The sequence below is a fragment of the Dipodomys merriami genome, unplaced genomic scaffold (assembly GCF_024711535.1).
Source record: "Dipodomys merriami isolate MVZ:Mamm:240054 unplaced genomic scaffold, mDipMer1.0.p SCAF_848, whole genome shotgun sequence".
Taxonomy (NCBI): domain Eukaryota; kingdom Metazoa; phylum Chordata; class Mammalia; order Rodentia; family Heteromyidae; genus Dipodomys; species Dipodomys merriami.
The window spans coordinates 121,742-132,168 of NW_027206455.1; the positions used below are offsets into that span (position 1 = coordinate 121,742).

At 60.3% G+C, this 10,427-nt stretch overlaps 1 protein-coding gene across 1 annotated transcript; it reads right to left on the bottom strand.

The window, feature by feature from the left end:
• Window positions 1-3,445: 3,445 nt before the first annotated feature.
• LOC138820211 (uncharacterized) lies at window positions 3,446-9,832 on the bottom strand. The gene is made up of 3 exons (XM_070011873.1): window positions 9,566-9,832; window positions 8,856-9,449; window positions 3,446-3,502 (listed from the first exon to the last, which is right to left on the bottom strand). Exons 1-3 carry the CDS (start codon window positions 9,830-9,832, stop codon window positions 3,446-3,448), a joined length of 918 nt encoding a protein of 305 aa, XP_069867974.1.
• Window positions 9,833-10,427: the final 595 nt, after the last annotated feature.

Below are 10,427 nucleotides of genomic sequence, written 5' to 3' on the forward strand. Positions count from 1 at the left end.
GAGATAGACTCTCTAGCAAAAACGGTAGCATGGAGGGTGGGCAGGTACAGTAGCTCATGCCTGTAATCCCAGCTACGGGAGAGACTGAGATCTGAGGATCGCAGGAAAGCCCGGGAGACTCTGATTTCCAACCAACCAATTAATCCCCGTTTGCAAAGCGATTGTTTCCCCCTGATAGACGAAATGGGTCGTGTTTTTGTTTTAAATTATCTTTGTTATACAAAAGAGTGGTCATTTAACAAAGCAGTTTATGAATACAGCGTGCCTTGAGCAATCTCAGCCCCCCAAGGTTCCCATCCATTCCCCCCCTTTCTTTGTTAGTGTGTGTGTGTGTGTGTGTGTGTGTGTGTGTGTATGTGATCAGTATTACAGCCTATAGCCAGTGGCTCACGCCTGTCATCCTAGCTACTCAGGAGGCTGAGATCTGAGGATCACGGTTCAAAGCCAGCCCAGGCAGGAAAGTCCCTGAGACTCTTATCTCCAATGAACCACCAAAAAGCTGATGTGGAGGTGTGACTCAAGTGGAAGAGCACCAGCCCTGAGTGAAAAAGCTCAGGGACAGCGGCCCGGGCCCGAGTTCAGGCCCCAGGACTGGCAGAAACAGAACAAAACGAAAAACAAAAAACTCTGGGCACACAAGCCCAATCTTCTTTAGCACAGATTTTGCTAAATCAGAATGATTCCCCTTCCCCTCCCCTCCCCTCCCAGTCCTGGGTCTTGAACTCAGGGCCTGGGTGCTGTCCCTCAGCTCTTCAGCTCAGGGCGAGCGCTCTACCACTTGAGCCACAGCGCCACTTGCAGTTTTCTGGTGATTCCTTGGAGACCAGAATCTCCATGGACTTTTGTGCCCAGGCTGGCTTTGAACCACGATCCTCCCGATCTCAGCCTCCTGAGTAGCTAGGGTGACTGGCAAGCAGTGGAGAATCCTGACAGGCCTGTGGCCCAGGGCCATCCTGGCCCATCCCCCGCCCTGCCCCAGCCCACAGCTGCCGGGACAGCTGTGCGAGTTTACCTCATCCCATTTACTTTACGCCCTGCCCTGGCCCAGAGCTAATGGCTCACCCTTCAAAGCCGCTGAAATTGATAAGTCCCATTCAAACCAGGTGCTGTGGCTCACGCCTGTCATCCTAGCTACTCAGGAGGCCGAGATCGGGAGGATCGTGGTTCAAAGCCAGGCCGGGGAAGAAAGTCCAGGAGACTCATCTCCAAGAAACGACTCAGAAAAAGCCCGAGGTGGAGCTGTGGCTCAAGTGGTTAGAGCGCTAGCCTTGAAAAACACAAAAAAACTCAGGGACAGTGCCCAGGCCCTGAGTTCAAACCCCAGGACTGGTTAAAAAAAAACATAGACTAAAGCAAAATTAAAAGTAAATAAATATTAAAGGTGGGGGCTGGGAAAGTGGCTTAGCCTAGCATGTATCAGACCCTGGGTTCGATTCCTCAGTCCTTTTGTTTGTTTGTTTTTATGCCAGTCCTAGCGCTTGAACTCAGGGCCTGGACACTGCCCTTTAGCTTTCTTTGCTCAAGGTGGGTGCTCTACTACTTGAGCCACAGCTCTACTTCTAACTTTGTTGGTTCACCGGAAAGAAGTCGTATAACACTTTCCTTCCTGGGCTGGCCTCGAACCACGATCCTCAGATCTCGGCCTCCGGAGTAGCTGGGATGATGGGAGCGAGCCCCTCCCCCCCCCCCCCCCCCCCCCCCGCTCTGTTGGCGGGCCCTGTTGTGGTATTCCTGACTCGTTGGCCACGTGTCATCCTGAATTCACAAAGGAACATGAGACCCTCAGGGTCCCCCATCAGACGAGCAATGACATCGGTTTGGCACAGATGATGACCCATGGCCCTGTGACCCCCGCATCGGAGCCCCTGCGATGGACTCTCTGTTTCCTGAACTAATAAAAACCTTCTGTGTTGACAAGTGCTCCAGCTTCGGGGGTTTTGTTACCGTCGTGGGAAATGGGCTAAGTGGGGGGGGGATGGAGCAGCCACAGGGAGTCTAGAAAGAGAGAAAAATGAAAAATCCAAAGACCCCCCCCCAACATCAAAATAATTGGGGGCCCCAACCGCCCACATCTGTTTCCCATGATTGAGTCCCTGACCAGCTCCTGGGGTCTGCGGCTCAGTCAAGTGCAGGGGGCCCCTCAGGCTGCTGCAAGTGGGGGGTGGAGGGGGATAGGGGGTGCACGCGCTGGCCATGGGACTTGCACTCAGCCTGAGCGCTGATCCTAAGTTCTTCACTCAAGGCTGGTGCTCTACCACTTGAGCCACGGCTCCACTTCCGGCTTTTTGCCGAGTCCTTGGGAGATCAGAGTCTCGTGGACTTTTCCTGTCTAGTCTCACTTGGAACCAGGATCCTTCTAGCTCAGACTTCAGAGAGTAGCGAGGATTACAAGTGTGAAGCCACCAGCATCTGGTCCCTCCCCTCCATAAACCTCCCCCCCCCAGAGAATGATCTAGAAACACTACCAAGCTACTCGAGAAAATGACCTGATTAACAGGGCAGGCATACAACACAGAAAGAACATAGGACAATAAAAGAAGAAATCAATGTGCTTTGTCAGAATTTAGAACTTGGGACTGGGAAGGCGGCTCAGTGGTAGAGTTCTTGTCTAGCATGCATGAAGCCCTGGGTTCGATTCCTCAGTACCACAGACACAAAAAAAAGCTGGAAGTGGCGCTGTGGCTCAAGTGGTAGAGCGCTAGCCTTGAGCTGAAGAGCTGAGGGACAGCGCCCAGGCCCTGAGTTCAGGCCCCACGACCGGATCCCCCCCAAAAAAAGTTTAAAAGAAGCTCAGGAACAGGGCTCAGGCCCTGAGTTCAAGCCCCAGGACTGGCAAAATAATATTAAAAAAAAAAACTTAGCCAGGTGCTCGTGGCTCATACTTGTCAGCTACTCAAGAGGCTGAGATCTGAGAATCATGGTGGTTCAAACCCAGCCTGGATGGAAAAGTTCCCGTGAGACTCTTATCTCCAACAAACCACCAGAAAACCAGATGTGGAGCTGTGGCTCAAGTGGTAGAGCACCAGTCTTGAGCAAAAGAAGCTCAAAACAAGCAGGCCCTGAGTTCAAGCTCCAGGACCAAAACCAGGGGGAAACACACACACACACACACACACACACACACACACACACACACACACACACACACACACACTTGTACAACAATCCAGGTGCTGGTGGCTCCCACCTGTCATCCTAGCTGCTCAAGAGGCTGAGATCTGAGAATGATGGTGGAAAGTCCACTGGACTGTTATCTTCAATGAACCACCAAAAAGCCGGAAGTGGAGCTGTGGCTCAAGTGGTAGAGCACCCAGCTTTGGGTGAAAAAGCTAAGGGCAATCACCCAGGCCCTGAGTTCAAGCCCCAGTACGGACAGACAGACAGACACACACACACACACACACACACAATCAGGTGTGTTTCTTGCCAGCCTTGTAAGATGATCTTACACGATGATCTTGTAAGAGCCCCGCTCTGTCCCCTCCCCGGGGCACTTGGGCCCCTTTGGAGCAGCAGAAGGGGAAGGTGGAATGTCCTGATATTCCCGGGGTGGGGGGCCTGGCCTGTCACCCCGGCCATCGGCCGCGGTTCTATATTTACCCCGCTGGCCCAGCGCCGGCCCGGCTCCGGGGACGCCATTATCATCGCCACCACACAGCCCAGCCCAGCCCAGCCCAGCCTTATCTCCCAGCCCCGCAGCTCAGACCTTTCCACAAAGGACATGCAGATGCCAGCTGGGGGGGGGCGGGTCCTGCTGCTCCTCCACAGGGCTCCAAGAAACTTCCAGAAAACATTTTCCCCTCCTGGAAATCAGCATTCAATGATCCCATCTGGATCTCTTGAGACTCTCCTGGATCTATGAAGACCCCCCTGTGTCCCCCCCATCCCTCCCCCCCATCACAACTTGATTCTGCTTTCCAGTTACTTATTTTGGATTTTTCGTTTTGGGGGCTTCCTGATCCTGAACTTCCTGGGGCTTGAACTCAGGGCCTGGGCACTGAGCTCTTCAGCTCAAAGCTAGTGCTCTACCCCTTGAACCACAATACCACTAATGGCTTTTTCTGTGTATGTGGTACTGAGGAATCGAACCCAGGACTTCATGCATGCTAGGCCAGCGTTCTACCCCTGAGCCACCTTCCCAGCCTCGCTTATGCATTTGGCTGATGAAGCATCGCATCCCGTGACTCAAATCACTTGCTGAGCAAACAAAACCAGGGGGAAAAAGATCCTGAGATTTCCACCATGTGCTGCGCTTAGTCCTCGCGGGTGGCTGCTGTGTGCAGAGGCCATGGCCGGGCTTTGCGGGCTCCAGGCCCCTTCCCAGACTCCCCCGCGAGGCTGTCCCCAGAACGCGGCCTGCATCGTCACCTGGGCTGCTTGGTGTCATTTCGGGGCACACAGGGCTCCCCCCAGAGACGGCAGGTTGGGTGACCATTTGCACGGGGCAGTGGGTTTGTCCCAGGGCCCCCCAAATCACCCCCCCAAATCAGCCCTCCATGCTGGGTGCCTTCCCTAAGGTCAGAGTGTCAAGGTCAAGGTGTGTAAGGTCAGGGCACTCAGGTCAGGGCTTCTAAGGTCGCCAAATGCAGGCTCAGCGTCTCTAAGGTCACAGCCTTGAAGGTCAGATCTCTAAGGCCAAGGTCGTTCTGATCAGAGACTGGAGGTCAGAGTTCCTAGGTCAGCTGTGGAAAGTCTCAAGGTCAGAGTGTCTAAGGTCCCACTTGCCCAGGTGGGGGGGGTCTCTGGTCTGCATCTGGGGGGTCCCATTCTGGGACATCAGCAGCTGCAGGCCAGGGCTCCCTCTAGGTCAGAAGGAGCTGGAGGTACTTTTGGGGTGTCACTGGTAGCTCCTAGAGAATCTTTGGGCTGGCCTTTTGCAGGGATTCTGGCTGAGAAAGCAGTTAATAATGATGATTTTGCTCCTTGCACTGTGTGCATGTGTGCATGTGTGTGTGTGTGTGTGTCTGTCTGTCTGTCCCCGGGGTCACGTGACCGCCATGGCTTCTGATGGCGTCCAGAGGCGCTGTCTGCAGACAGCCGTCGCTTCCCTTCCTGCCACAAATGTTTGAAGTCGGCGACGCTGAGTAACCAGAGCGCGACACTGAAAGACGGGTGGAAATATTACCTTGCTGTGGAAATCGCTTTGCCCGGGCACAGATCCTGCATTGGCTTCTGGGCCGTGGTGCTGTGTCTTTGGGGAATGTCACTGCTCCACGTTGGGGGGGGGAGGGGAGAAATGGGGCATGTGATGGAATGTTTCCCTCCCTGGAGAATGCCAACCCCCCCCCCAGGTTCCCCCTAACTTCCTTAAAATGGCTTTCCAAACTTCAACCTGCTCTTTTGCATCTCATCACCTTGTCGGACAGAGCAAAACTTGGGAAGTCAAGAATCTGCCATCCAGAAAAGCTTCTAAGGGCTGGGAAGGTGGCTCAGTGGTAGAGTGCTTGCCCAGCATGCATGAAGTCCCTGGGTTCGATTCCTTAGTACCACAGACACAGAAAAGGCTGGAAGTGGCACTGTGGCTCAAGGGGTAGAGTGTTAGCCTTGAGCAAGAGACGCTCAGAGACAGCTCCCAGGACCTGAGTTCAAACCCCAGGACTGGCAAAAACAACAACAGCAACAAACCAGAAAAGCTTCTAAGGGCTGCAGGCTTTGTTTAATGAGCACCTACTAGGTGCTAGTGCTTCTTGCTGGAGAGTGGATTTTCCTGTCTTTTTTCATTGTTTTGGCCTGTAGAATATTTCAGCATTAAAATAAGAGCATATCATTCTTTTATCGTCAGAAACAAAACAAAACAAAAACCCATGCCTTTCCACAAAAACAAAATCAGAGCTGGGCGCCAGTGGCTCACGCCTGTCATCCTAGCTACTCAGGAGGCTGAGATCTGAGGATCGCAGTTCAAAGCCAGCCCAGGCAGACACATTGAAGAGACCCTTAGCTTCGGTGAACCAGCCGAAAACAAAAACAAGAAAACCCCCTGGCAAGTGGGGGTGTGGCTTCAGTGCTAGAGCACCAGCCTTGAGTGAAAAAAAGCAAAAAGACAGTGGCCAGGTCCTGAGTTCAAATCCCAGTATGCACGCGCACACATACACACACACACACACACACACACACACACACACACACACACACAATTGAAGCAAGGTGACCCAGAGCCCTGGGCTTCTGGTGTGTGGTCTGAGCTTGTTGTTGGGGGTCTGCAGGGACATTGGGGGGGGTGATATCACACCCTTCCTCTGAGCCCCCGGCTGTAACCCTTTGCTCCTGACAACACTGCTGAGCGCCTCCACTCTTCTATCTCTTAGATTAGTCCCTGCTATTTTTATTCTGCTCTGGCCTAGGAAAATAGCACAGACTAGGCGAACCCTCCTCCTCCCCCCCCCCCCCCCCCCCCCCCCCCCCCGGCCAGGGCAGGGGTCCATGGAAACCCAGGAGTCATTCTGGAAGAAAAAAGCAACTTGTTTTAGTGTCTTAAAAACCAACAAACCAAAACTTCAACTAATAAAATTATGTTTTCCCCTCTCCCCCCCTTTTTTTTCCTTCTTGGAAGCATCTAGAAGGCTCCCCCCAAAAGTCATCTCCATAAGTCATTTCTAGCACCTTCTTGCCTAGCACCATGGGTGCCAAAAAGAGAATTCTTCTCCTCTGGGTTCAGGTGGGCAGGGGAAGGGCGGCAGGACTTTGGGAGCTGAGCGGGGAGAAATGGCAATGGAGGAAAATATGGCTTTCGCTGGTGGCTCGCGCCTGACAGCCTCGCTACTCTGGAGGCTGAGATCGGAGGCCAGCACGGACAGGAAAGTTTGTGAGATTCTCCACTGAAACACCAGCAAAACAAAAACAACCCAAACTAAAAGCGGAGCAGTGGCTCAAGTGGTAAAACCAACAGCCTTGCGCTAAGCAGCTCAGGGACAGGGCTCAGGCCTTGAGTTCAAGCCCCAGGACCGGCACCAAAAAACAAGAACAACACCCCAAATGCTACCACTAGAAGCTGTCATCCTAGCCACTGAGGAGGCTGGGGTCTGAGGATCACGGCTCAAAGCCAGCCCAGACAGGACAGTCCGGGAGACTCTCCCGAGAACCACCCAAAGGCCAGGAGCGTTGGTGTAACTCAGGGGGTAGAGCGCCAACCTTGAGCGAAAAAAGCTAAGGGACAGTAATCGGCCCCAAGCTTGAGCCCCAGTACTGGTGCACACGTACACGCACGCACACCCCCAAACCAAGGGGAGGTGAGTAGAGGGACAGGGGAATGGTGGGGGGAGAATGCAGTCATAATATCAAATGCAGCAGATGTGGGGCCAGTCCTGGGGCCTGGGCTCTGGGGCCTGGGCTGGGGCCTGGGCTGAGGCCTGGGCTGTGGGGCCTGGGCTGGGGCCTGGGCTGGGGCCTGGGCTGGGGCCTGGGCTGTGGGGCCTGGGCTGGGGCCTGGGCTCTGGGGCCTGGGCTGGGGCCTGGGCTGGGGCCTGGGCTGGGGCCTGGGCTGGGGCCTGGGCTCTGGGGCCTGGGCTGTGGGGCCTGGGCTGGGGCCTGGGCTGGGGCCTGGGCTCTGGGGCCTGGGCTCTGGGGCCTGGGCTGTGGGGCCTGGGCTGGGGCCTGGGCTCTGGGGCCTGGGCTGGGGCCTTGGCGCTGGGGCCTGGGGTGTGGCCAGTCCTGGGGCCTGGGCTCTGGGGCCTGGGCTGTGGGGCCTGGGCTGTGGGGCCTGGGCTGGGGCCTGGGCTGGGGCCTGGGCTGGGGCCTGGGCGCTGTCCCTGCGCGGCTGTGGCTCCAGGCGAGCGCTCCGCCCCGCGAGCCCAGCGCCACGGCAGCTTCTCCTGCTTATGTGGTGCTGAGGACTCGAACCCAGGGCTTCGTGCATGCGAGGCCACACTCGACCACCCAGCCCCTAAACATATAATTCAAAACAAAGCAAGCGCGCGCACGCACACGCGCGCACACACACATGCACACACGCACGCACACACGCACACACACGCGCACACACGTGCGCGCACGCACACGCGTGCACACACATGCGTGTACACACACGTGCACACACGCACATACGCACGCACACGCGTGCGCACACACGCACGGACACACACACGCGCGCGCACACACAGACACACGCACACACGCGCGCACACACGCGCACACACACAGACACACGCGCGCACACGCACACACACGCGCACACACACAGACACACGTGCGCACACGCACACACACAGACACACACACGCGCACACACGCGCGCACACAGACACACGCGCGCGCACACAGACACGCACGCACGCACACGCGCACGCACGCATGCACGCACGCACACAAAGACACACGCACACGCAGGTGTCCAGAGCAGAGCGTGTGCACACTGCCCCCTGATGGCCGGACTGCGGATGGCGGCCAGCCTGGGGGGAGGAGATTGCTCAGGACATTTTAAACCTGGGCCCGCGCGGGGCAGGGGGGGCGGGGGGCGGGGGGGCGGGGCAGGGGGCGGGGCGGGCGGGGGGCGGGGGGGCGGGGCAGGGGCGGGACGGGGCGCGCAGGGGGCGGGGCGCGCAGGGGGCGGGGCGGGCGGGGCAGGGGGTCAGGGGGGAGGGAGCAGGGGGCAGGGGGGGCAGGGGGCGGGGCAGGGGGGCAGGGGGGCGGGGCGGGCGGGGCAGGGGGTCAGGGGGCAGGGGGCGGGGCAGGGGGGCGGGTGAGGGGGCGGGTCAGGGGAGGCAGGGGGCGGGGGGGGCAGGGGGGCGGGGCGGGCGGGGGCAGGGGGCGGGGCGGGCGGGGCAGGGGGTCAGGGGGGCGGGGCGGGCGGGCAGGGGGCGGGGCTGGGGGCGGGCAGGGGGCGTGGCGGGGCAGGGGGCGGGGCGGGGCAGGGCAGGGGCGTGGCGGGGCAGGGGGCGGGCAGGGGGCGTGGCGGGCGGGGGCATGACAGGGGGCGTGGCAGTGGGGTGGCAGGGGGCGGGCAAGGGCGTGGCGGGGCAGGGGGCGTGGCGGGGCAGGGGGCGGGGCAGGGGCGTGGCGGGGCAGGGGGCGGGGCAGGGGCGTGGCGGGGCAGGGGGCGGGGGCGTGGCGGGGCCGGGGGCAGGGCAGGGGGCGTGGCGGGGCAGGGGGCGGGGCAGCGGGCGAGGCAGGGGCCGGGCCGGGGGCGGGGCAGCGGGCGAGGCAGGGGCCGGGGCCGGGGGCGGGGCAGCGGGCGAGGCAGGGGGCCGGGGGCGGGGGCGGGGCAGGGGCCGGGGGCGGGGGCGGGGCAGCGGGCGAGGCAGGGGGCCGGGGGCCGGGGGCGGGGCAGCGGGCGAGGCAGGGGGCCGGGCCGGGGGCGGGGCAGCGGGCGAGGCAGGGGGCCGGGGGCCGGGGGCGGGGCAGCGGGCGAGGCAGGGGGCCGGGCCGGGGGCGGGGCAGCGGGCGAGGCAGGGGGCCGGGGGCGGGGGCGGGGCAGGGGGCGGGGGTCGGGCAGGGGCGGGGGCCTTTCCGCCTGGCTGGGGGGGAGCGCGGGCCGCGCCTGCTGACTGCGCAGATGCTGACAGTTAGCGGGAAGTCGTGGAGCGCAGTGTTAAGACAGGAAAAGGCGACTTGACGAGGGCCAGCTGCCGACCGGCTGCGGCTGGACCGGGAGGGGCGCGGCCCATCTGGACGCCGGCTGGGGAGAAAGGCCCGCGCCGCTGGGATCGGGGTCGGCGCCTGCGCCCCCGGGTCGGAGGTCCGCTGGGATCGGGGTCGGCCCCCGGCCCCCGGGCCGGTGCAGGCTGGGTGGGTGACACAGGCGGCCGGGCGCGCGGGGGGCTCGCGCCTGGACGATCGCAGAGGACTGTGGTTCGAAGCCAGCCCGGGCAGGGAAGGCTGGGAGACGCTTCTCTCCCATTAATCACAGAAGAAAAAAGAAAGAAAAGCTGAAGCGGCGCCGTGGAGCTAGGCATGCGCAGAAGCCGCTCAGGGACAGCGCCGGGCCCTGAGTTCAAGGCCCAGGACTGACCAAAAAAGATCACACAGCGTGTGTGTGTATAACCATTCACACCCGTTTGTAAGCCTTCCGCTTGATCTGTGGGTTTTTATTTATTAACGTGTCGTCGGTCGTGGGGTTTGAGCTCGGGCCCGGGCGCCGTCCCCCAGTCCAGGCCGCGCTCCCTCCACCCCTTGGGCCACGGCGCCGCTCCCTGTTTGCTGATGGTTCGCTGGAGTCTCCCGGACGTTCCTGCCCGGGCTGGCTTCGAACCGCCATCCTCGACCTCGGCCTGCTGCGTGGCCGCCAGCATCCAGGCGGGAGCCCGGCACTCTGGCTTTTCGCTCGGGGCTGGTGCTCCACCGCGTGGGCCACACCCCCACCTCCTCCTCGCGCTGGTGAACTGGAGCCGAGTCTCGGGGGCTTGTCCGGCCGGCCTCGAGCTGCGGCCCTCAGCCCTCAGCCTACAGACTGGACTCTGCAGCTGCCTCCACTTGGGCTCTTCCCCATTTTACAG

What these genes read in the sequence shown, in the direction of transcription:
- LOC138820211 (XM_070011873.1), bottom strand. Translation starts at nt 9,832, where the DNA reads ATGGGAGAGAAGCGTCTCCCAGCCTTCCCTGCCCGGGCTGGCTTCGAA. An exon ending in TCCCGGTCCAGCCGCAGCCG is followed by an intron (nt 9,450 to 9,565) that starts GTCGGCAGCTGG and finishes GCTCCCCCCCAG; the next exon opens with CCAGGCGGAAAGGCCCCCGC. An exon ending in CCCGCCCCCTGCCCCGCCAC is followed by an intron (nt 3,503 to 8,855) that starts GCCCCTGCCCTG and finishes GCTGCTCCAAAG; the next exon opens with GGGCCCAAGTGCCCCGGGGA.